The sequence below is a fragment of the Rhinopithecus roxellana genome, chromosome 17, assembly GCF_007565055.1.
Source record: "Rhinopithecus roxellana isolate Shanxi Qingling chromosome 17, ASM756505v1, whole genome shotgun sequence".
Classification (NCBI taxonomy): Eukaryota; Metazoa; Chordata; class Mammalia; order Primates; family Cercopithecidae; genus Rhinopithecus; species Rhinopithecus roxellana.
This window is the reverse complement of record NC_044565.1, coordinates 21159981-21186753: the sequence shown is the minus strand read 5'-3', so window position 1 is coordinate 21186753 and position 26773 is coordinate 21159981. Positions and strand designations below refer to the sequence as shown.

The 26773-nt window shown below is 38.7% G+C and overlaps 1 protein-coding gene across 2 annotated transcripts in view; it reads left to right on the top strand.

Annotated features, from left to right (window-relative positions):
- The window catches only part of DNAH6 (dynein axonemal heavy chain 6), a 330576-nt gene that overhangs the window by 64365 nt on the left and 239438 nt on the right, over positions 1–26773 (top strand). For both annotated transcript variants that reach the window (XM_030920632.1, XM_030920633.1), the window contains 7 exons: positions 3455–3575; positions 7594–7745; positions 9871–10023; positions 12358–12609; positions 17475–17603; positions 22667–22780; positions 24700–24843. In XM_030920632.1, the coding sequence (XP_030776492.1) occupies positions 3455–3575; positions 7594–7745; positions 9871–10023; positions 12358–12609; positions 17475–17603; positions 22667–22780; positions 24700–24843 (1065 nt within the window). The remainder of the gene's footprint in view (positions 1–3454; positions 3576–7593; positions 7746–9870; positions 10024–12357; positions 12610–17474; positions 17604–22666; positions 22781–24699; positions 24844–26773) is intronic.

The window sequence follows — 26773 nt, the reverse complement described above, 5'->3', positions numbered from 1 at the left end:
TGAGCCTTGAGAATATTATTCAGCTAAAAAATAAGAACATGCCCAAATAACAATGGAGACATGTAGAAAAGACAAAAAGCCACCTCGAAGGGTCTCCCTGGTGAGAGGTGAAGCCAGCTGGACTTCCTGGGTTGAGTGGGGACTTGGAGAACTTAATTTTGTCTAGCTAGAGGATTGTAAATGCACCAATCAGCACTCTGTGTCTAGCTGAAGGATTGTAAATGCACCAATCAGCACTCTGTGAAAATGCACCAATCAGAGCTCTGTGTCTTGCTAAAGGATTGTAAATGCACCAATCAGCACTCTGTAAAATGGACCAATCAGCACTCTGTAAGATGGACCAATCAGCAGGATGTGGACAGGGCCAAATAAGGGAATAAAAGCTGGCGGCCCAAGCCAGCAGCGACAACCTGCTCGGGTCCCCTTCCACAATGTGGAAGCTTTGTTCTTTTGCTCTTCACAATAAATCTTGCTGCTGCTCTCTCTTTGGGTCTGCACTACCTTTAAGAGCTGTAACACTCACTGCAAAGGTCTGCAGCTTCACTCCTGAAGTCAGCAAGACCACGAACCCGCTGGGAGGAACAAACAACTCCAGAAACACCATCTTTAAGATCTGTAACACTCACTGCAAGAGGCTGAGGCTTCATTCTTGAAGTCAGCAAGACCAGGAACCCACCAGAAGGAACCAATTCTGGACACGCTGGGACAATTTGATCAGCACCAAATCCCTTGAATAAAATGAGAATATATGAGTCCATGTTGTGAAATAATGAATTAACTAACTAATTGAATGAGTGAGAAGAGAAAGTTTTTCCCTTGGTAGAATGCAAACAAATGTAGAAAGAAAACACAATTAGAAAATTCACTGCAGAAGCCATCAGCAATCAGCAAGAATCTCTGATGTGTACTAAAACGAGTACGCAAAAGTATGATGAGAAACGGAGTATTTACATAGCCTCAAATTCTCTGTCTATAAGCTACTTATTGCTTTCAAAGGGAAAAATAGTTTACAGTGATAAGTCTGCCAGACACTGCCTTAGCCAATGTGTTAATATTACCAGTAATGAGACAAATCAACAAGTGCCTTGTGAGATGCTGCAAAGAACATTCATCACTTATGTGTTATTACTGCCAAAAATTTAAATCTGAGTCTCATAATGAGTAAATATAAAACACACACATGCACATATACACACAACTGAGGTGCCTTTAAAAAATGTGAAGGTCGGCCGGGCGCGGTGGCTCAAGCCTGTAATCCCAGCACTTTGGGAGGCCGAGACGGGCGGATCACGAGGTCAGGAGATCGAGACCATCCTGGCTAACACAGTGAAACCCCGTCTCTACTAAAAAAAATACAAAAAAACTAGCCGGGCGAGGTGGCGGGCGCCTGTAGTCCCAGTTACTCGGGAGGCTGAGGCAGGAGAATGGCGTAAACCCGGGAGGCGGAGCTTGCAGTGAGCTGAGATCCGGCCACTGCACTCCAGCCCGGGCGACAGAGCGAGACTCCGTCTCAAAAAAAAAAAAAAAAACAAAAAAAGTGAAGGTCATGCAAGGCAAAGTAAGATTGAGATATTGTCCCAGATTAAAGAAAACCAGCCGGGCACGGTGACTCATGCCTGTAATTCCAGCACTTTGAGAGGCTGAGGCGGGCGGATCACAAGGTCAGGAGTTCAAGACCAGCCTAGCCAAGATTGTGAAACTCCGTCTCTACTAAAAATACAAAAAAAAAAAAATAGCGTGGTGGTGGGTGCCTGTAATCCCAGCTACTCAGGAGGCTGAGACAGAGAATTGCTTGAACCCGGGAGGTGGAGGTTGCAGTGAGCCGAGATAGCACCACTGCACTCCAGCCTGGGTGACAGAGCGAGACTCTGTCTCAAAAAAAAAAAAAAAAAAAAAAAAGGAAGGAAGAAAAAAGAAAACCAAAAAGATATGAAAAGATGCAATACATGATCCTAGGTAGGAAAGTAGACCAGAACAAAAAATGTTTTTTCCTTTTACTATGAAATTCGTTACTGGAACAAATGGTAGAATTTGTATGAGGTCAGTAATTAGGTAACAGTATTAATATTCATGTTAATTTCCTGATTTGGACCATTATACTGTGGTTGTGTAAGAAAATGTCCTTGTGTTTAGTAAGTAACCCCTGAAATATTTAGGCGTAAATGTGCCACATGTCTGTAACCTTCTCCCAAATGCTTCAGAGTATAATAATAGGTATATATAGAGAGACTTATAAAGTAAATATGATAAATTGTTGAAATTTAGGGAATTTTGGTGACAGAAATATGAAATTCTTTGTGCTATTCCAGCAACACTCTTGTGAATCATACATTGTTTCAAAGTAAAAATGTTTTGAAACCATATTTTGAACATTGGTGGGGCTTTCCATTTACAAGTCTTATATTGTTTCTAGCACATGCGTGATGATGTATCAGAGATACTATTTAGTCAGCGCAAAGGAAACATAGTTTGATAAAGTTCTTTTTCAATGTTTATTATAAAAAAAGAAACAGCAGAAACATTCTGGAATATTCATAAAAGCCTATTAAAGCAAAATAAATGAACAAATAACTAAATGTAGACATATAGGGCATGTGCTATTCTTTGTAATTAAATTTTCTACTACCGCAAGGCATAACTGAGTCACTTTCCCTAGCTTTGGTGTGTTGGATTTGTGCAATTCCATTGATCACCTCTAGTTTTCCTAGGACAAATTGCAGGCTTTTACAAGTCTTGGTAGAAAACACAAGGAAAAGGTGTAGAACACAGCCAAGTAGGCATGGACCAAGACCAACAGCAGGTGAATCCTAACTGCCTTTCGTAGACTTTGAACATATGATAATATATGTTGACATAGTTATTAAAGGGACTGAAATGATTAGAAATCATTGTCTTGGTTTAAAAACCCAAGTGGGGAAATGTGGGTTAGAACCGAGTTTAAGAGAGGTAGAAAAAAAAGGTTTTATTATGGCAAAGTATGAAGGACATTTTGGAATAAGAGACTGACCAATGCCAAGGATTTGATAGTAAGATTAAGCAAGTGATTTTGTGGACATGCTAAATAGGTTTGCCTTTGCTCAAAAACGCTTTGACGTAAAATATGCAGTTGGGAAAATAAACAAGAATTGCCTCTTTGCCATATGTTTACTGTCAATGTATAAGCTCACCATGAAGCAGAAACAAATTGTAAGTGTGTTTCCTTTCAGTCACAGGAATAATTCTTCAAAAGTCAGGTTTAAAGATGAATTTTTTTTTTTATTTCATAACAGTTTCTTCTTGAATCCATGAATTACTCCTTGACATCAAGAATGTATCTTCCTTCATTCATGTTTCCCAAATCAAAACATACTATTAGGCATAGAGTATGTGTGCTTGCTTGTTTCTTTGTTTAGTTGTATTGAATTCTGCTTAATAAAAATACGGTCATATTTGTCTGCTTATTTATAACATTTAGGAAACCATTCAGGCAGCATTTGAATCGGCCCGCCTCTACGCAGCTACCTTTGAAAAGTTCCAGATATTCTTCAAGGAAAATGAAAGTCTTGATTTACAAGCTCTTAAACTTCAGGAACCTGGTAACTTGTCCATTTCTACTTAATAATTATTTTTATAAGGAAATGAGATTTGTCATCTTTTAGTATTCTGTTTGGTGGTGTTTGGGTGCACAAATGGTAGCCCAAAAGAGTTGGCCTGACAAAAGGCAAGAGTTAATTCATTTCCAGGTTATTTTCTATAGAATTACTTTTTTCCTTTCTCCTTATTCAGTATTACTGTTTTATTTCAGGATATTATGGAAAGCAATTCCTTCCTAATTGCTGATCATTTAGTTTAAAGTTGTATCGGTGCTAAGAATATATAACCTGCATATGAGAAGGAGTTGAAAGGAATGGATACCTCTACCAATTCCATTAAATAAAGTTTACATAAGTTTTTCTATCTCAGGAACTTACTCTTTTTTCTTCTGGGACTACATTAAGATCTGGTGGATGTGAATCAACAACTCTTAGTCATGAAATTAGACGTGGGGAAAACTATTTTATTTCACTAATACTGTCTTTAACAAAAGAAGATGATCTATAATATCCAAGTGCAATTTCAGGCAAGCAAGTTCTCAGAAAATTATAAAAAATAAGTATATTTGTTTGCTATTTTAAAACATGATGCATGTCTTTCATATTTTTTGTTTCATGAGCTTTCTTTATTTTCTTATATATAAATATAATTACTTTGATACTTTGCTCTATGAACCAGCACTAATTTTTTGTTTTTGTATTTATATTTTTCTTTCAATTCCTTATTCTTTATTATGCTGAAGCGTTTTAAAGTAAATTAGACACTGCATTCTTAAGTTAAATAATTCAATAGGCATCTCTAAAACATGTTTCTACAGAATGAAAATAGTATCATCCCATGCCACTCCCCCCCACCAAAATAGCAATTCCTTAATATCTTCACTTACTCCATATTCAAAATTCCACAAGCAAAGCAGCTTCCAGCTGATTTGGCCAGGGATCAAGTCCAAGATCAGGCATTGTATCTGATTGTTATGTCCCTTAAATTTTAAAAATCTGAAACTGGCTCCTTTTTTTCAAGATACTAAGTTGTTAGACCAACATGGGGCCCCAATTTAGAAAGCAAAATTTAGACAAGCCTACTTCCACTGTTCTTTGGCAACACGATCACGCGGAGACTTAGTGTGTGCTGAACAGAAGCACACTGACAGGGACGTGAGGACATGGTGCCTCCTGTGCTATGTCATGGCATCACAGTGGCAGCAGGCGATTGGAGCCTGGAATTTTGGCACAAGAAGGAGGCCTGATCAAAATAGGCAGTTCTAATCCCTGAGCTCTTCTACTCATATCCTGAGCCCAAGGCTTCCTAGCCTCCTGATACCACAGTCCTCACATTGGATAACTGTGATCCCTCAGCAAGTTCCCATCAGGGTGCAGTCCCCTGACTCCCAGGTTGCTCTTCAGCTAGTCCTACCTTGTCTTGCTGGTCCTGCCTTTGAAACCCAATCCTGGAACCAAATCTCCCAGTCCCAACACTCTGATGGCTGTGACTTTGGAGTACCTTGGCCTGGACTCCTAACCTCTGTGCTCCTCCTCTGTTTGGAACCCCCCAATACATCCTAAACCACTAAATCCAATTGTTTGCCAGAGGCTTATAGAGATGGGCTTCGCCCTTGGATATCATCCTTACCTGTTATTTTATATCCTCAAATGACTACAACATTGCTTAGCACATATTGTAGATCCTTAATAAATGTCTAACTGAACTTTTAGCCAGGCTGCTCCCTGTCCCACCTCAGAGAACAACCAGCAGATGGGTTCTGGCTTCCTGACAAGCAGCCACATTTCACCACCAAATTCCTATAAATGTCAGCATTTACTAATAATTTCTACACTTAACTGAGCACTTACAGCATGGTAGATACTGTTCTAAGTAATATTTAGACATTTCATCCAATCCTCACAATTCTGAGGAGAGTATTAGTATTACCATTTTATAAAAAAAAAAAAAAGCAGATCAATAGAGATAAGGCAACTTCAAGATTAAACAGCTAGTGAGCAGTTCAGATCTAATTTCTCTGACTTGAAAGCTTGTCTGCTTAACCATTTTACATACTGCCTCTCCGCAGTGGCTCACACCTGTAATCCCAGCACTCTGGGAGGCCGAGGTGAGTGGATCACGAGGTCAGGGTATAAAGACCATCCTGGCTAACATAGTGAAAACTCGTCTCTACTAAAAGTACAAAAAAATTAGCCGGGCGTGGTAGTGGGCGCCTGTAGTCCCAGCTACTTGGGGGGCTGAGACAGGAGAATGGCGTGAACCTGGGAGGCTGAGCTTGCAGTGAGCCAAGATCGCGCCGCCACTGCACTCTAGCCTGGGGGACAGTGCAAGACTCCATCTCAATTAAAAAAAAAAAAAAAAAAAGAAATCGTATTTCCCAACTACTGGCTTTAATCTTTTATTCCTTTTTGGCTATGTGGCCATAGCCCAGTCATACGACTTCAATTGATATCAATTTCTCTATAAAATAAGTGTTTTGGACCAAATCAATGGTTCTGAAAGTTGTGTTCATTGGCACTGTTCTGAGGGATAATTACATGATACCATGAGGAAACATGGTGCTCACATAAATTTGGAAAATACTAAACAACGCAGCATTATACAGGTATCCTTACCATAGGACTTATTAGAACATGTAACATTAATTTAGTTGACTTTCAAAAATACACAAATCAAAACCTTCTGAAGTGAGTAAGGGAGATAATTGCTGTTTCTGTTTTATATTACGAGGAAGCTGAAGCTCAGAAAGACTAAGTGACTTTCCCAAGGCCACACATGGGTTAAAGACCTGAGCTCAGGTCTTCTAATACTTTCTCTGGTGTGTTCTTTATACTGTATCAAACTACCCCTTATAATTAGGAGAAGAGATGGCATGAGTAAAGGCAGGAAACAGCACCCTTTTCTCTTTGGGGTGGTGGAGGAAGGTTATGGAAAGAGGAAAAAGGGCAGACAGTAAGGAAATCAATTGGACCCAAATGTAGGAGGTAATTAGAAATATAATTAGCTTGTAATCCCAGCACTTTGGGAGGCCGAGACGGGCAGATCACGAGGTCAGGAGATCGAGACCATCCTGGCTAACACAGTGAAACCCCCGTCTCTACTAAAAAATACAAAAAAACTAGCCGGGTGAGGTGGTGGGCACCTGTAGTCCCAGCTACTCGGGAGGCTGAGGCAGGAGAATGGCGTAAACCCAGGAGGCGGAGCTTGCAGTGAGCCAAGATCCGACCACTGCACTCCAGCCCGGGCGACAGAGCGAGACTCCGTCTCAAAAAAAATAAAATAAAATAAAATAAAATTAGCTAAATTTTTAGAGGCCCAGAAGGTACAGAATTTTTAAAGAAAGCAGAGAAGTTTAGAATTGTATATGCATTAGAGAGAGAGGTATTTTTGTCTGATAGTATGATGAGAGTATATTCAAGGATAATCAGGTTTCCATTGGTTCCAGATGGATTGGATGAGGGAGAAAATAGAGGCAAGAAGATTATCAAAATGCAACTGCAGCATATGCAAATTGATAAAGGTCTTGACCATGATGTAGGGTGCAGGAATGTCAGAGAGATGTGTTGGAAAGAGGAACGGAGATAATTTTAGCTATGTGTGATCTTTTATGTTTCAAAATTCGTTGTTTATATTCTCAAAATGCTTCTTTGCTTTGAGATACCATGTGGGAGAGAACATTTAGATTAAGCCCAACTTGAAACCAACCTAGCTCTGAAATCTCGTCAATTCCAGACTAGGTTCTCTAATGCACTTGCAAATTATTTTCATCTGTCATCTCTTCATAGGAGCCAGAAGACATATTTACATTATAAAATATTAGTTTCTTTATCACGAGAATAAAATACTATAAAGCAATCCAAATTAGCATTTTAAAGTTACATGAGATACTCTAACTACAGATAATAACATTATACATATATGTGTAAATGTATCAATGCAATGATTTTTAATATATTTTGTAATGATCTTTTAAAATCCAATATGGTATATTTTATGCTTTATGTGAATTTTTTTTTGTAGATGTTAACTTTTTTAGTGAACAACTGGAAAAATACCACAAACAGCACAAGGACGCAGTAGCTCTCAGACCCACCAGAAATGTAGGATTGCTGCTCATTGACACTAGGCTGCTAAGAGAAAAATTAATTCCATCACCTTTGCGATGCTTAGAGGTAACTATAAACTAGAAAAAAATTTAATTATTTCTCTACAATTATTTTATGATTTTTCTACTGCACAAAAACCTATTATTATTTATTTTATAGTATTGCAAATGTATAAATTAACATAATACTATTGGACATCCTTAATTTCTAAGAAAAGCTCTATAGTCTTTTTGTCACAAGCAGAATCAGCTTTTTAGATGAGATAATGGAGGGGACTGCAGGACTCACACTGGCCTCTTGCTCCTACTCCATTTTCTATTGTCGGAGCATTTCAAGACCTGCAGAGAGGATACTACCATAACAGCTCAATATCCCAGAGGCAGTGATGGTTGATTCTAGACCACCAAGATCAAGTTTAGGAAATCATTTTCTGATCTGGAATTGTCCCTACAGGTCTGATTATGTTTTGGTAAGTTATAGAACTAGGGAAATTTCTGTAATAAGTTTCAGAACCAATACAATAACTTCCTTTGGAGCCAGAGTATACTTGTATCTTCCCGATGCCCACAGAGAGACAATGATATAAAACAGGGATTGGAAAACTGTAGCCCATGGAACCAACCCAGCCTGCCTCTTGTTTTATATACAGTTTTACCGGAACACAGCCGTGACAATGGTTTACATATCATCTATGGCTGCTTTCTTCCTAGAAAGACAAAGTTTAGTCATTGTGACAGAGACTGTATTGACTGCAAATCTAAAATATTTACTATCTGGCCCTTATAGAAAACATTTTCTGGCCCCAATAGATGATAGAAGATAGAGCACTGTATAAAAGAGTGCAGACCTGAGTGTTAATATGTTCTGTTATTAATTAATTGTATAGTATTGGGCTTCCTTCTAGAGTTTTGCTTCTTCATCTGGTAAAAAAAAAAGAAATATATATATATATACTTATTTATGTATATATAATTATTATATAACTGGAGCAAACTTAATTCAATTTCAACAAGCATTTTTTAGCTACTGTATGCTTGAGAAATATTTTGGTATAAATTTACTGTAAGCCCAAGAAAACTGAGCTCAAACTGGCTAAAGCAATCAGAAGAGTTATTGGCATATGCATCTAAAAAGTCCAGAGATTGGGTCAATATCAAGGAGGTATGATCTAGTAGCTCAGTGGTGTTACCAAGGAACCAATTCTTTCCTTCTTTTTCCTGAACCTCCTATGTGCAGGCTTCATCCTAAGACGTTTGTGAAATGATTGTCAAAAGCTTCACAAGCCAATTATTTGTTTGTATGGAGAGAGAAAGAGAAAGATTGGGGTTCTGAGTATATATCTCTCTCAGCCATAAATAAAAGTGTGGGCCTTTATCTGATTGAATCAACTAAAGTCAGAGGTTCACACATGATATGGTTTAGCTTTGCGTTCCCACCCAAATCCCATCTTGAATTGTAATCCCCGACAGAAAGTGATTGGATTATGGGGGTGGTTTCCCCCATGCTGTTCTCCTAACAGTAAGTGAATTCTCACAAGATCTGATGGTTTTATAAATCGTGGTTTTTCCTGCACTCTCACATACTCTCCTTCCTGCTGCCTTGTGAAGAAGGTGCCTTGCTTCCCCTTCACCTTCTGCCATGTGTGTAAGTTTCCTGAGGCCTCCCCAGCCATGCTGAACTGGGAATCAATTAAACCTGTTTCCTTTATAAATTACCCAGTCTCTGGCAGTTCTTTATAGTAGTGTGGAAATGGACTGATACAACCTTAATCTGATCACTTTGGCCAAAAAAGCCATGCTCCTATTTGCCAAGTGATCAGTCAGACTCCATATTTGTTTCTGAAGGAGAGATCAGTTTCCCCCAAACTGCATGGCTAGCACCCAACATGAAAAGAGTGGGACTGATGCTGAACAGGGCAGCACAATGTCCACTACATAGGACGAAGAAGCAGAAAGCATACTTGCAAGATATTAGAGCATTTACAGAAAATTTTTGGTAAGCTGTAGAAATGATCTTCAAAACCTGGCCTTCCTGTTGGCACATTTAACTAGCAGTGATTTAATGAGAAAAAAGTCTCTTCGAATGCACTGCTGCTTCCAATACCCAGATGTCCAATTAGAATTTGTCTAAAATACATATTAAAATGAAAATATTCAATTATTTACAATTCACATGTTATTTTCTTTCTTAGGTGCTAAATTTTATGCTTCCTCGTCAAAGCAAGAAAAAGGTGGATGCCATTATCTTTGAGGCACAAGATGCAGAGTATAAACTTGAGTTTGTTCCAACTACTACCACAGAATATGTTCATAGCTTATTATTTCTTGATGAAATTCAGGAAAGGGTGAGTTGATTATCTCATGTAACTCAATATTCCAGATCTTATAGTAGGAAGGAAGGCATAGTACAAGAAAAAGTGAAGGACTAAAGGGCAAAAGACAGCTGTCAAAATATCAGAAACACTTTCAAAGTAAGTGGCTGTTCTATATCACAGGAATAAAGCCAGCTGACAGTTATCAGACTCTTACAGTCAGGCATCATATTACATTTTCTACATGCATTACGTTTTTAATTCTCACAAAAGCTTAAGAAGTGTTGATGTTTATCCTCATTCTGCAGATAAGGAAACAGGAACCAAAACAGGATGTGTTATCCAAGATCACAGACATGTATGGATGTGAAAGAGTTAGAATTTAGCTTTGAGTCTCTTTGACTACAAAGCCAATGTTCTCAACCATAGTTTATTGGAATTCCAATTTTTAGTAAATGGTAATACCATTATAATCTAGATATTAATCATAATGGAAGTCTGACTGCTTAATAGGAAACTTACCGTTAAGAATGAAAGAAACCCAACACAAACCTGCTTAAGTGGGGAGGTGGAGATGGGGAGAAAAAAGTGGATATGGAGGGTAGACTACATAATTCATTGTCTGATCAGGACATTTTTCTGAGAGTGAAAGAGATACTATTAATCATTGTACTAGGACAATAAGTGTAAACCCAGGACATTCCCAGAGAAACCTGGATATATACTCACCCAAAATAGAGGAAATAGAGGAAGATGAACAGATCTTGATGTAGAGAGACTTAGTTCTATGCATAACTTGTTCGAGGTGTTAGAAATTTTGGTTGAAAGTCACAAAAACTCACATAAATAGCTTAGAAAAATGGGAAGATTTATTCTAAGTTTGCAGGAATATCTTTCAGAATCCTAAAGTGTGGATAGAGCCAGGCCTTTACAAAAAGGCCTCTCTCCTTCTCTCATCTCTGCTCCTCCAGAACATGGTTCCCAAACGGGGACTCCAAATCAGCAGCAGCAGCATCGCCTGAGAATGGGTTAGAAATGTTCATTCTTGGGACCCACCCTCCATGACTACAGTGTTTTTATGACTTGCTAGACCTTTTGAATCAGACACTCTTGGGAGGGGCTCAGCAATCTGTTTTAACAAGCTTTCCAAGGTCATTGCAATGGAAGCTAAAGATTGAGAACTATTTCTCTAAAAACCTGTCTGCAGTTATCTTCTCATGTTAATGACCTGTTCTGTTTCCACATGAAAGTAAATGGCCTCAGTTCTAACTCTTTCTGTGTTCAAGAAAAAGGTCAGACTGAGCTAAGTTCTTTAGATCACAGTTTGATGGTCCTTTGTTCAGCTTGTGGCCAGGAAGTTGGGCCAAGTAGTATGAACATGGCCGCTCCCTCTATAACCATGTGGCAGAGCTGGGGGTAAGGAATTTTCCCAAAACTGGGGGATCCCTTGCCAGAAAATTAGGAAAGACAAGCAATACTGTCCACTGAAAGTAAGAAACCAAAGTGAAGATGTTTAGTAGTCATTGGGCTGCGGTAAAATAATTTATTAAAGGATAGTGGAAATCTCACCATAGATCTGGGTTCTAAACCTATGCAGACAAGTCCACAGCCTGTCGATCCCTCTGGCTGCTCTGGGATGATCACTGCCCATCACACATGCTAGAAGCTCAGATACTATAGCTGAACAACCGCACAGCACGTTTTCTTAGAAAACTTTAAATATTGGCACTGTTTACTACAACAAAAGAACAAAACAGAAAGAAAGAGGAAACATTTATAAGAGCTCAACTCTGAATAATTTACCTCCTAACCTGATTACCTGTATTATAGCAATGACTGTCATCCAGCAGGCTTTAGCCAATTTGACTGTTACATTATAATACACTCCTTCTGTGCTAACTATTCACAGTTTGATGTTTGATATGGTTTGGCTGTGTCTCCACCCAATTCTCACCTTGAACTGAATTCCTCCATGTCAAAGATGGGGCCGGGTGGAGATAATTGAATCATGGGGGTGGTTTCCCCCATACTGTTCTCATGTTAGTGAATAAGTCTCATGAGATCTGATGGTTTTTATAAATGGGAGTTCCCCTGCACAAGTTATCTTGCCTGCCGCCACGTAAGACATGCCTTTGCTTCTCCCTTGTCTTTAGCCATGATTGTGAGTCCTGTCCAGCCATGTGGAACTGTGAGTCCATTAAACCTTTCTTTTATAAATTACCCAGTCTCGGATATGTCTTTATTAGCAGCGGCAGAACAGACTAATACAATGTTCATATTGTACAGTGGCTGTCTCCTATTAGAACAAACTTCAAGACTAAACTAGGACTCTGCTACATTTTATGAGCAAACTATATTTCCATTTAGATTGAAAGCCTTGAAGATGAAGGAAATATCGTGACTCAAATGTACAAGCTTATTGAACAATATCAGGTGCCCACACCTCCTGAAGACTTTGCCGTTTTTGCAACTATGAAGCCATCCATTGTTGCTGTTCGGAATGCCATTGATAAATCAGTGGGTGATAGAGAATCAAGCATTAAGCAATTTTGTGTGCATTTGGGTAGTGATCTTGAAGAATTAAACAACGAAGTGAATGAAGTAAAACTGCAAGCGCAGGTAAGTTAAATTATTATTTTGTAAAAATAATCTATGCAAAGTTTTACTATTACATTTGTTTATTAAAGTATAGTCAACAAAAATTGTATATATTTACAATATATAATGTGATATTTCGAGATACGTATACATTGTGAAAGTGTTAAGCTAATTAATGTGTCTGTCTCCTCATATACATCATTTTTTGTGGTGAGAATAATTAAGACTACTCTTCAAACCATTTAGAGAACACATTTAACTGATGTAGCTTTCGTTTTTTGTAGTTTCATTCTAACCAATCAACAATGTGTTTGAGCTGCTACTTAAAAATTAATGTTTCAAAATCTCGCTTTAAGTAGTGAATGCATTTCAGACTATGACAAAGCATATATGTAATATTAAAATTGAATCTAGCCAATTAAATTCTAGTCCTAACTTGTATTTTTTATTTTGAAGAGTTTTAATGACTTGTTAGCACATTTTGCAGCTATTGTCACAATTTTAAAGTTTGCGTAATATCTGGGTGATGAAATCATTCATATAACAAACACCCATGACACAATTTTAACTGTATAACAAACCTGCACATATATCCCTGAACTTAAAATAAAAGCTAAATAAAAAATAAAAATTAACTTTGCTAGTATATTAGAAATTTCCCATTTAGAAAGAGACAGAGTATACATTGATAATTGGTAGTGAAGAATATTTAGTTACCTTGTACCACTTTTACAATAGAAAAGATATAGGGTACACTGACTCAAAAGAATATAGTACAGACATTAAAGATTATGGCATACCTTTACTTGTATTAACATGGAAATGTAAAAACAGCTCACATTGTGTGCTTCCTATTTGTCAACCAGTGTTCGAAGGACTTGGCATTGTTTTTACTTTTGTATTGAAGCACTTTTGTATTTTCTTACAGACAAAAGTGTACATAACTAATTACTGTACAACTCAATGGATTATCTGAAAATAAACACATCTATGTATCCACTACTCATGTCAGTAAAGCGTTATGATACCCTTAGTGTCCCCTCCTAATTACTAATCCTTTTGTTATGGGATCTTTGGGGTGTCACTTTTCTGACTGGAAACCTCTGTGGCCAGTAGCACCTTTGCCTAAGTTCTTGTCCTGTATCTAGGAAGAATGAGGTATGCAGACAAGTGGAGGGTGAACAAGATGAAGAGGAGCTTTATTCAGTAGAACAGCTCAGAGGAGATCCGCAGTGGGTAGCTCCTCTCTAGGCAGGTCATCCCATTGAGTGTTCAGCTCTCAGCAGAGAGGAGACCCTGGAATGGGTGGCTCCTCTCTACAGGCAGGTTGTCCCATCATCTCTGCAGCTCTGAGCAGAGAGAAGGCCTGGACAGGATAGCTCCTCTCTGCAGCTGGTTGTCCCAGTGTATGCCCAGCTCGTAGCAGACAGGAGGCCCTGAAGTGGGTTGCTACTCTCTGCAGCTGGTAGCCCCGACATCTCTGCAGGTCTCTGAAGTTCTCAGCAGAGAGGGTAGCTCCCCTCTGCTGCTGGTTGTCCCATTGTCTGCTCAGCTCTGGCTGAGCCCAGGGCTTTTATGGACCTCAGAGAGGAGGAAGTGTACACTGATGGGCCCATGGGGGATAATAGGCAGGCTGGAAAAAGCATCACAAGTTCCTACTCTGGTCTGTGGGACTGGCAGCCCAGCCCCCAGCCTTCAGACCAACGTGGGGCCTCACCAGAGACCTACCCCCTTCCATCCAGGAATCTGTCTGCCTCCTGCTGCTGTTCATGGCAGCAGGGCTGGGCCCTGACTGCTCCGAGATCAGAGAAGATCGAAGAAGTGCCTGCTCCCATTGCCTGGCCTCTCTCCCTTCCAAGATCAGAGCAGGGAGAGACCAGGCAGTGGAAGCAGGCACTTCCAAGCCTGTGAGGGCAGAGGGGCCTTCCCATGCCCCCAAGAGCACAGGACTGCCTGAGTCTACAGCAACAGTTTGAGTGGGTACAGCTGCACCCGAGGAACTCTCACCCCAACTTGGAAGGGGCAAGGCTCCCACTTGTCCCTAATTCCCACTGGCTCCATGGAGTGTGCAGCCCCAGCCATGCCTCCCTCCTGCAGCAGGCGTGTTGGCAGTGGCAGGCCATCTGGAGCAGGAATGCTATAAATTTCCTATTTTTGAACTTCTATTAATTAGAGCCACACAGTGTGCCCTTTATTTTATTTTGGTATGTTCCTAAGATTTATCCATATTGCTATTTGTGGATGTAGTTTATTCATCTTTGTTGCTATGTAGTATTTTCTTGTATTTTACAATGATTCATTTCATGGGTGATGGAAATTGGGATTATTTACCATTTTGGGCAATGATGAGTAATAGTCCTAGAAATATTCTTATGTATGTTTTCATGTTTTAACTCATTTAAATCTCAAAACACTTTAGGATTTTATTATTCACATTTTACAGAAAAGGAAATTAGGGTACAGGGTTATGTAATTTGCTGAGGGTCACACAGTTACTAAATGGAGGAATTTGGATTCAAGCTTAAGCAGTCTACTGTCAATGGTTAATAGTCTGCTATTAATTGCTGTACCATATACTGTATTCTATACACAGCATACTGTTAAAAAGTATGAATATTTATGTATGCATAGATCATTAGAGAAAGCAAAAGTGCCAGCATATGCTTGATGTATAATCATGCATTTTTTATTTCTTAAAAAACTTTTATTTTGGGTTCAGGGATACATGTGTAGGTTTGTTATATAGGTAAACTCATGTCTCAGAGATTTGCTGCATAGGTTATTTTGTCACCCAGGTACCAGGCCTAGTACCCAATAGATATTTTTTTCTGATCCTCTCCCTCCTCCCAACCTCCACCCTCAGGTAGGCCCCAGTGTCTGTTGTTCCTCTCTTTGTGTCCATGTGTTCTCATCATTTAACTTTCACTTATAAGTGAGAACATGCAATACTTGGTTTTCTATTCCTGCATTAGTTTGCTATGAATAATGGCCTCCAGTTCCATCTGTATTCCTGCAAAGGATATAGTCTTGTTCTTTTTTATGGCTTCATAGTGTTCCATGGTGTATATGTACCAGATTTTTTTTATCCAATCTGATAGTGATTGGCATTTAGATTGATTGCATGTCTTTGCTATTGTGGATAGTGCTGCAATGAATATCTGCATGCAGATCATGCATTTTAAATAGCATGATGCACATACACAAAATGAAAGCATGGGCTCATTCTAACTAGTGCTTTTTCTGTAGAAGGTTTGAAGTTAATTCTCTTGGGCAAAGGACTGTAACTTCATCATTTCCATAAATGATACTCTCTTGCTATCAAGACCCTCATTCCTGCTGTTGTGGGGAATTTGGGAGAAAACCTAAATGTGACCGTTAATAATAATTTCTTTCAGTTTGAAATGTCTGTTCCATTCTACCTGGGTCTCTTTTGAATAGATTTTAATTCAACTGAAAATCTAAACTTCCTATTGGGCCACCTATGCCACCATCCCGCCCTACCTATTGCCCCATAAAGGGAAGCTTGCATTCCCTCATGGCGAATAGATGGGAGGGGCAGGTCATCTGTTCTTCATGCTACCTTCTGGGCCATAGCAGCTTCCAGTGCAGTTTTGCTGGGCTGCACCTGGTTGTCCCGGTTGCTGTTAACTAAGGATCTTTCCTGGTTCTTTAGGCACCATGCTAGCCCCTATGCTGCAATCCATCATTTCTTCCATAACCTACAGTCCCAAGTAATCTGTAGCTTTCTCATCCTGGCCTCAGACATCTTCTGGTCCACCAGTTCTCACAACAGTTCCCACTACCAGAATCAAGACACATGAGAACTTCAGGATTCCCTGTATATCATACCAAGTCACAAGACACCAGAATGTCAATAGAAGCCCCTTCTTCCTGGACACATCCCTTGGCTTTTACTAATCTAGAGCATGTTGCCGATTTGAATGCATGGCCATGCTGACTAAGACATGGACTAACTAGCCTCCCTGAGCTATAGCTATAATGGTTCTCAAATTCCTTCAGTTTTCTCAGATTATCCTAAACCTAGTTACATGCTTCTGCTTTGCTCCTGAACTATTCCATTCCCATTCACTGGGGTTTCAATCCTAACAGGACAGGCATAAAACATATGTCTTACCATTTATGTTTTTCATTTTCTCTCTTCTATCATCTTAGAATACAAAGGCCTTTCCATTCCTTTATTGTATAGTGGAAGTTTACCTTATATCATATCCCCTTCCTTCTCTTCCCTGTTGCATTCACCTCTCCTTATCTGAGGTCACGTTGGTTGAAGAAGTGTAGGAAATGAAAGCAGATGAGGAAGAATATATTAGGTAATGTTTTAAAACAATTTTATGGCCGGGCGCGGTGGCTCAAGCCTGTAATCCCAGCACTTTGGGAGGCCGAGACGGGCGGATCACGAGGTCAGGAGATCGAGACCATCCTGGCGAACATGGTGAAACCTCGTCTCTACTAAAAAATACAAAAAACTAGCTGGGCGAGGTGGCGGGCGCCTGTAGTCCCAGCTACTCGGGAGGCTGAGGTGGGAGAATGGCGTAAACCCAGGAGGCGGAGCTTGCAGTGAGCTGAGATCCGGCCACTGCACTCCAGCCTGGGCGACAGAGCGAGATTCCGTCTCAAAAAAAAAAAAAAAAAAAAAAAAAAAAAAATTTTATCTCTATGGCACTTTATACAAATGCGTACCTTTTATAATGTCTATGCATTGGTTTAAAATTCAGGAAAGCAACAATTTTAAACATCATTTCTAAAAATCAAAAAGAAAAGAGAATTAAAGGAATCTTTTTAAAAATGTTTATTAATTCATTTAATTTAATTAGTCTTTATCAAAAAGCAGGAATGGCTAACCAAAAACTGTCTTAAATTTACAGGATCCGCAGATTCTAGATATCTCTGCCGACCAAGACAAAATAAGGCTCATATTGAATAATCTGCAATCTGTTCTGGCTGATCTTCAGAAACGTGCATTTCAGTATAAGTCCTATCAGAAGAAATTTAAGGTAATGACAGTTTTACACTATCTGTCTTAGAAATGTGTGTATAGAAATGGCATATATGCACAAGGACTTCAATAATGTAACTGTAAACATTCAATATTTGGACAACTATGTGCTAGTCAGCATGTTACAAATAGTCTCAAATACAAAATATGATATGTTCCCTGCCTTTGAAGTGTTTAAAGACTAATACACATGAGATACCAAATATCTTTCTTATTAAAATAATTGTGAATTATGCAAAACTTTCAGACAAGGAACTGTACTTTCTATGTTAAAATGTAAGTGGATTTTTAAATGTGGTCAATTAAAACCACACTATCCTTTCTTAAGTAACATTCAGGCTTCCTTTACATTCATATGTATGTTATGATTCCATTAATATTGCCTGATTTACACTGGTTTTATGTGCCAATTTGATAAAAATGACATCCCCAGCTAAGCCAGGGATAAATGGTTGTAAAAGGGTAGATTTAAGGACCAGGAGCAGTGGCTTATGCCTGTAATCCCAGCACTTTGGGAGGCCGAGGTGGTTGCATCACTTAAGCTCAGGAGTTCGAGACCAGCCTGACCAACATAGTGAAACCACATCTCTACTAAAAATACCAAAATTACCCAGGCATGGTGTCACACACCTGTAGTCCCAGGTACTTGGGAGGCTAAACGGGGGGGATCACTTGAGCCCAGGAGGCGAAGGTTGCAGTGAGCCAAGATCGTGACACTACATTCCAGCCTGGGTGACAGAGTGAGACCCTGTCTCAAAAAATAAAAAAATAGAAATAAAAAAAGGTATATTTGAAAGGCTAAAAGAAGTCTCTCAAAAAACATGAAGAGAAAGGGTCAAGAGATGCAGGTGCTTTCAATAGCTTTTAGAGAGACCAACAACAAGAAAACAGAATAGAAAAGAAAATATTCCTGTTGGACAAAACCAGGGAGCCCCTAGCGATAAGGAGGATGCCATTGGTCTCCCCAAAAATATTGGAGGAACATGCTTGAACCTCACAGGGGAATGCACCTGTCTTTGCAGAGCCCCAGATGGATGATCAGAAAGTGATCTGACATGCTGTCTACTCCAGGGTCCAGGGATTGGTAGAGAAGTCTGAAAATTATGAACTTGATACCAGCCAATAAGGCTGGTGATACTTGAGGCAGATTTGTGTGAAGGAACTAGAGTTCAAAGTTGTTCCCAGTTGAGTTAACTGACCTACAAGACAGGAAGGTATGTAGTAAGGAGCAAGGTATGGAGGAAATACTACTTGATAAAAAGCTACAACTTGGCCGGGCACGGTGGCTCACACCTGTAATCCCAGCACTTTGGGAGGCCAAGCCTGGCAAATCACAAGGTCAGGAGTTCGAGACCAGCCTGGCCAACATGATGAAACCCCATCTCTACTAAAAATGCGAAAAATTAGCTAGGCGTGGTGGCAGATGCCTGTAATCCCAGCTACTTGGGAGGCTGAGGCAGGAGAATCACTTGAACCCAGGAGGTGGAGGTTGCAGTGAGCCGAGATCGCACCACTGCACTCCAACCTGGGTGACAGTGTGAGCAAGGCTCCATTTCAAAGAAAAAAAAGCTACAACTCGCATGTGAGCACTCCTTGAGTAAGAAAGAATATCATTGGTCCTGTCAGCAAGACAGCAGAGTATGAAGCCCCAGCCCCTCCTTTTTCCCTTGGACACACTGACTCAACAACCCCTGAACCAACTTATTTTGTCAGAAATACAAAGGCAAGTTGAGAGTCTCTTGCACCCTGGGCAAGTATAAAATCAGCTGATTGAAGGAGTAGAATAATTTGTAACACCCTTTCACTGTGATTCCTGCCCCCAGCACAGTGCTACACAGTTAGGAGGAAGTTCTCAGCCTCTCCCTGGTGAGGGAGGGAAAGCTAGACTGGATGGAATATACAGCATTCTGACACTTTAGGAGTCTGCCTGAGAGACTGGTTTCTCTCTTGCCTGAATTTGATTATGGACAGGAAAGGCCCCAGGTTGGAACCACTGAGAACAAAAGCAACGGTTTCGACCAGTTTGCACTCACTAGCCATTAACACCCCTCCCCCGACCCCTGACTCAGTGCAGAGTAAGCAAGCAAGAATTCCCAAATCTCAGCTTTTACCTGGACAGGGAAAGATTTGAAGTGGCTGCCCAATGTGATACATTATCAGGGGACTGCTCAAGGGACAAACTTCTATATCACCTGTCTTGGAGTAGTGACAGGATCCAGCATATTCTAGGTATCTTATGTGTAGAAAACCCTAAAACTCCATGGGGAAAAAATTAAAACTAATAAATAAACTCAGTAAAGTTGCAGAATACAAAATCAACTTACATGAATTAGTTGCATTTTATACTAACAACAAACAATCCAAAAGATAAAGAAAACAATTTGCAGTAGCATAAAAAGTAGCATGCCATTTACAACAGAATCAAAAATAATAATAATAAAGTAGAAACAAACTTAACCTAGGAGGTGAAAGACTCACACACTGAAAACTAAAAAACTGTGATGAAAGAAATGAAATAATACACAAATAAATCAAAAGATATCCCATGTTCATTGATTAGACCACTTAATATTGTTAAAATACCTGTACTACCCAAAGTGACCTATACATTCAATGCAATCTTTATCAAATTCCCAATGACATTTTTAAAGAAATATTGAAAACAAATTCTAAAATGTATAGGGAACCACAGAGGACCTTGAGTACCCAATGCAATCTTGAGAAACAAGAAAAAAGCTAGAGGCTTCACACTTCCTAATCTAAAAACATATTACAAAGCTATAGTAATTAAAATAGTGTGGTACTAGCATACATTCAGACATATAGACCAATGAAACAGAATGGAAAGCCCCAAAATAAATCAACAAATATGGTCAACTCATCTTTGGCAAAGGTGCCAAAAATTCACAACAGGGAAAGCATAGTCTCTTCAACAAATGGTGTTCAGGAACTGGATATTCACGTGCAAAAGAATGAAGCTGAACCCTTACACAAAAATCAATTCAAAACAAATGGGTTAAAGACTTAAAAGACCTAAAACTATAAAATTCCTAGAGGAAAATGTAGGATAAATCTTCATGACATTGGCCTTGGCTATGATTTCTTGGATGTGACACCAAAAACCAATGCAACAAAAACAGAAATAGACAAGTGGAACTACATCAAACTAAACAGCTTCTGCAAAGCAAAGGGAACAATCAACAGAGTAAAAAGGCAACATACAGAATGAGGGAAAAACTGTGTAAATTATATACTTGATAAGAGGTTATTATCTAAACTCCTTATATATAAGGAATTCCTACAACACAATAGCCAAAATAAATAAATAAATAAATAAACAAACAGTTTTTAAAATGGACAAAGGACTTGAATGAACATTTCTCTAAAGAAGACATACAAATGGTCAACAGGCATGTGAAAAGACACCCAACATCAGTAATCATCAGGGAAATTAAAATCAAACCACAAGAAGGTATCACCTCACATCTGTTAGAATAGCCATTACAAAAATAAAATGAATGATAAATATTGGCAAGGATGTGTGGAAACTGGAATCCTTTACACTGTAGATGAGAATGTAGAATGGTGCCAACACTATGGAAAACAGCATGGTGGTTCCTCAAAAATTAAAAAAATTAAAAATGACCCAATGATCCCATTTATGAGCATATATCCCAAATAATTGAATCAGGCTCTTAAAGATATATTTGTACTCCCATGTTCATTGCAGCATTGTTCTCAATAGCCAAGATATGGAAACAACTTAAAATGTCCATCAGCAGATGAATGGATAAAGAAAATGTGGTATCTACATAACATAGAATTTTACTCAGCCTCACAAAAGAAGAAAATCCTGCTATGCCACAGCATGGATGAACCTAGAGGACATTATGCTTAGTGAAATAAGCCAGCTACAAAAGGACAAATACTGCATGATCTCATTTATATGAGACATCTAAAGTAGTCAAACTCATATATGCAGAAAGTAGAACGGTGGTTTCCAGAGGCTAGGAGGAGGGGGAAATGAGGAGTTGTTCTAGATGTATAAAGTTTCAGTTATGCAACATGAAAAACTATTAGAAAAAGTACATTAAATAACATTGTTAACATTGTTATAGTTAGCATTACTGTACTTTACACTTAAAAATTTATTAAAATAATAGATCTCATTAATGTGGTTTTTACCACAATAAAAAGAAAAGTTAAAAAATTAATTTTTAAAAATCACAGAACCTGAAATGAAAGTGTGTCTTCCTCCTTCCATCTTCCCTGTCTATGACTTCATGACTGATTCCTTCCTGATTGCCTCTGATCTAGCCTTCCTTCTGTGGCTTTCAATTATTTGGAGAATAGGCATGAAAGCCTAACTAATCTAGGTTGCAGGAAATCATTTGCAACTCTTAATGGAAGACAAGACTAAATTCCTAATGTCAAAGTCCAAGAATTTCTGTGTAACCAACTAACTCCCTGAAAGTTTCCCCAGCGTTGAGCCAAGGCAATCTTAAAACACTTCTCATGAAAATACCTTCTTCAGATTTTCTTACACCCTTCCTCTCCATGGGGTTCATATAAAGTCCGTGTTTAGAAAAGAGTCAGAAACCATGCTGTCCTCTCCATCTTAAACTTCACTATCTTCCCCACCAGCTACCGCACAGTCATCATCTTCTTCTGCCATTTAAGTACAGAAGCCCAATATAAATCAGTGCCTCTAAAGACTCATCTGCTTTCCCTAGAAGGCCTAACATATATGTGCATGTATCATCCAACTCAAAGAAGAATGCCTGTGTTACTCTTATAATATTTATGTCTTTGGAGAATATTTAAGTTCTAAGGAAATACCAGGAGTTATATTTTGTTACTGTAATGGAAATTCTAATATATGTGGGGTTTTGTGAAGTTTTCTTTTTTTCTTCATTTGTTTCTAGTGCTCCTTTTCTTAATCCGTTTAGGATGCACATTCTGCCAAGCAATCATTGTACCAAAAATTACTAATAGGAGAATAGCATATGCTCATTATATCTGAAAACTAAATTGTGCATTTTGTGTACTACATTTTTAAAGGTAGAAGTGTCCAAGTTTGAAGCTTTGGAAGAAGTCAGTGCTGAACTGAAGCTCAAACAATTGCTCTGGGATTCTTTCTCTGAATGGGATAAACTCCAACAAGAGTGGTTAAAGGTAGGGAAAAAAAGCCTTCAGTTCTTAAATTATTTTTGTATGAATTAATCTTAAAATTCTAATAATTTGAATTATAACTTTTAACAATCTGGTGCTTTTCTTAATCTCAGTAAAATATGCAATGGTATCATTTTCTGAGAATTTTTATAAGCTTTCCAGCGAAGAGCACAAAGGTCCTTATGTCACTGTATGCTACAGGGAAGAAAGTATTCTTGTAAGCCAGGCTTCTCAGGTCCTGCATATTAGAAGGCTACATAATGGAAGCATCAATGGACAATGCTGTGTGATATTTAATCACTTTGTGGTTTCTTTTTTTTTTTTTTTTTTTTTGAGATGGAATCTAGCTCTGTCGCCCAGGCTGGAGTGCAGTGGCGTGATCTCGGCTCACTGCAAGCTCCGCCTCCCGGGTTTACGCCATTCTCCTGCCTCAGCCTCCCGAGTAGCTGGGACCACAGGCGCCCGCCATCTCGCCCAGCTAGTTTTTTGTATTTTTTAGTAGAGACGGGGTTTCACCGTGTAGACCAGGATGGTCTCGATCTCCTGACCTCGTGATCCACCCGTCTCGGCCTCCCAAAGTGCTGGGATTACAGGCTTGAGCCACCGCACCCGGCCAACTTTGTGGTTTCTAAACACAATGTTGTCATCATACACTTCAGTCTTCTTGAGGATTGTAGGATTTTATTTGTGATCTACGCACTTTAGGTTTCTACTTTTGTTGGCCTTTGAAAAAGGAAGCCGTTTTGTTCACTGTAATAGGATAGAGTGATAAAATCTGGGATCTTCCTTTAAGAGCTCAATAGTAAACTTTTTAAATTAAGGAGCCAAGTATCAACAGCCATCAGAGAGTTTTGTTTCTAGGATCTGCCCTATATTCAATCCTTAACAAGGGTCAACTCTCTATGAGGCAAAATAGATGGCCACCTATACTTTCAAGTGTGGTATGGACATGTTAGAAATACTGTCAACCTCACAAATATTGTTTTACACTTCTTATTCATCCTACCCGTGCTGATGCCTATAATTAGAAGACACATGCCTTGGTTAAAAAACAGTAGCATAGGAAATATGTTCCAGGTAATGTAATGTTCTAGGTGCTGGGAGTACTAGTGGAGAATAAGAAGAACAAAGTTCAAACATAGAACTTACCTTTGGTGGAGAAAATAGAAAATAAAAAACAAATATATGCTATAACACCAGTTATAACTCCTTTAACTCATTTATCACTTATCTCAGAAGTAAAAAAATATTCTTGAGAAGATGCAGCTTAAAAAGAATTTTCTGATTACCACCATGGATTAGAGCAGTGGCTTCCAACATAGGATGCATTCACCCTAGGAAATGCACAAGAAAACCCATTAAGGAGCAGAAGGAAAATGATGGATTTAGAATAAAAGAAAAATGAAGGTTTACAAATTTTCTACTGCCATCAGTATATATGTGTGTCTATCTGACATGTCAATATATCTGTATACTTATATGTTTACATAACTGAGAAAAACAATTATAGATCTATATATAAGTATGTAGATCTATAATTTTATGAATAATTTATGAATTTAAAGTATTTATGTTAAACAGGTATATAATCAAATAATAGAAGACTACTAGGTGAGAAATTTCTGGTTAGCAAGAGTAAAAAAATAGCTATTTGTCTCCTTCGAGGAGTTTATGCATATTGACCCTCAGAAATAAATTAAGGAGATTCCAATACTACGTTTGATGATGTAGGAGGCAAGAACATGAAAGGAATAAACAGGTGATGCTGGATATATAATATTATTAGCAATTTAATAAGTAAAGCCATTTCCAAAAGCATAGTGTAGATTTGGATTAACTTTTAAAAGTTTTTTTAGTATTTCAAACTTGACTTTTACTTTATGTTTTAACTTGTTTTGCTTTGCTTTTTAAATTTTTCATAGTCCAAATTTGATTGCCTGGATCCAGAAGTCCTAAATGGTCAAGTTTCTAAATATGCTAAATTTGTGACCCAACTGGAAAAAGGCTTGCCACCCAACAGTGTAGTGCCCCAGCTCAAATACAAGGTGGAAAAAATGAAAGCAAAGGTAAGGTTGGTAGAAGTTATTTCAAAAACTGTAGGCCAATTGGTTATTAATTGATGCTAATGAGACCAATATCAGGAATTATTCCCTGATTAAGTTAGTCAGCTTTGCAGACAGAAAAAACAATAGTCAAAATTCGTTTTTTTGTAGTGGCACGGACTGCATCCTGTCTTCATTTGGCCAAGGACAGTTGAATACTGTGGTTAGGAGGGGCATTCAGAGTGTTTCCCAAGTGGTAACGGAAATAGTGCAGGAATAGGTTGTAGTTATGCTAAGATACTGATATGCTCAAACCCTTAGGGAGCCAGATGATGCTGGGGTAGACTTGTCCAGTTGGCCTTGTCCATTTGCATCAGTGCACCACACAACTATGCCATTTTCCAGATGTGCTATTATGTGAAGAAAGTTGGGAAGCCAGGCTGCAGGTGTACAGGGCTGAATCTTTGAAACCATCTCAGCTAAGCCAGTGCTTAAAATGGTTAAGAAACAGGATATGATTTTAGTTTTTTAAACAATTTTAGGGTGTTTTGTTGTTGTTGTTGTTTTGTTTGTTTGTTTGTTTTTTGTTCACTCTTATTGCCCAGACTGGAGTGCAGTGGCGCAATCTCAGCTCACTGCAATCTTGGCCTCCTGGGTTCAAGCGATTCTCCTGCCCCAGCCTCCCAAGTAGCTGGGATTATAGGCACCTGCCACCCACCACGCTGGGCTAATTTTGTGTGTTTTTTCAGTACAATCGGGGTTTCACTATGTTGGTCAGGCTGGTCTCGAAATCCTGACCTCATGTGATCTACCTGCCTCAGCCTCCCAAAGTGCTGGGATTACAGGTGTGAGCCACTGTGCCTGGACAATTTTAGGGTTTTTTTTTTTTTTTTTAAAGATGAAATAAAGAACTAAAAAAAAAAAATGTGGAGAAGAAAAGTAAGCAAAGCTTCAGACACAATGAAAAGACAATTTTCCAGCTTGAAAAGAGTGTTATTTGCATAATATTTTCCCCTTTAGCTTACAATATCTAGTCAAAACACTTTCCCAAGTTGTTTAAGTCAGCTTCTTTCTTCTTTATTGCCTTTAGTGTGATTATATCATACAATTGTAAACAAATTTATTTGTTACAGTCTGCATGCCATCTTGGGTTCCCTCGAAATCCTGGTTTATATTCTTTTAAACTTGAATACAGTAGAGGTTACTTTTTGTGGCATACAGTTCTCTGGGTTTTTACAAATGGGTAATGTATCCAATACAATAGTACCATACAGAACAATTTCATTACCCTAAAAATTTGCTTGTGTTGTCCCTTTGTAGTCAGCCTTTCCCTCTATCACAATTCTGCACAACCGCTGATCTGTTTTCTGTCTCTATAGTTTTGCCTTTTACAGAATATTATATAAATAGAATAATACAACATGCAGCCTTTTGGGTCTGGATTCATTCACTCAGCAAAATGCATTTAAGATTCCTCTATGTAGTTGTACCCAAAATATATAACATACTCTTACAAATAAAAAGACAAATAACGCTTTAAAATGGGCAAAAGATTTGAATACACACTTCCCCAAAGAAGACACATGAAAAGATGCTGAACACCATTAGTGATTAGGGAAATGCAAAACAAAGCCACAATGAGGTAGCACTTTACACACACTAGGATGGCTATGATCAAAGAGACAGATGGTATAGGAATAAGTATTATTATAGGGAATATGCAGAAGTTAGAACTTCCGCATGTTGCTGGTAGGATTGTAAGGTGGTACAGCCACTTTGGAAACTAATCTGGCAGTTTGTTCAAGATGTTAAATATAGACCTACCATATTACCAAGTGATTCTGCTCCTAGATATATGGCCAAGATAATTAAAAACGTGTGTTCACACAGAAGCTTTGATACAAATGTTCATAGCAGCATTGTTCATAGTAGCCAAAAGTGGGGAAACAAACAA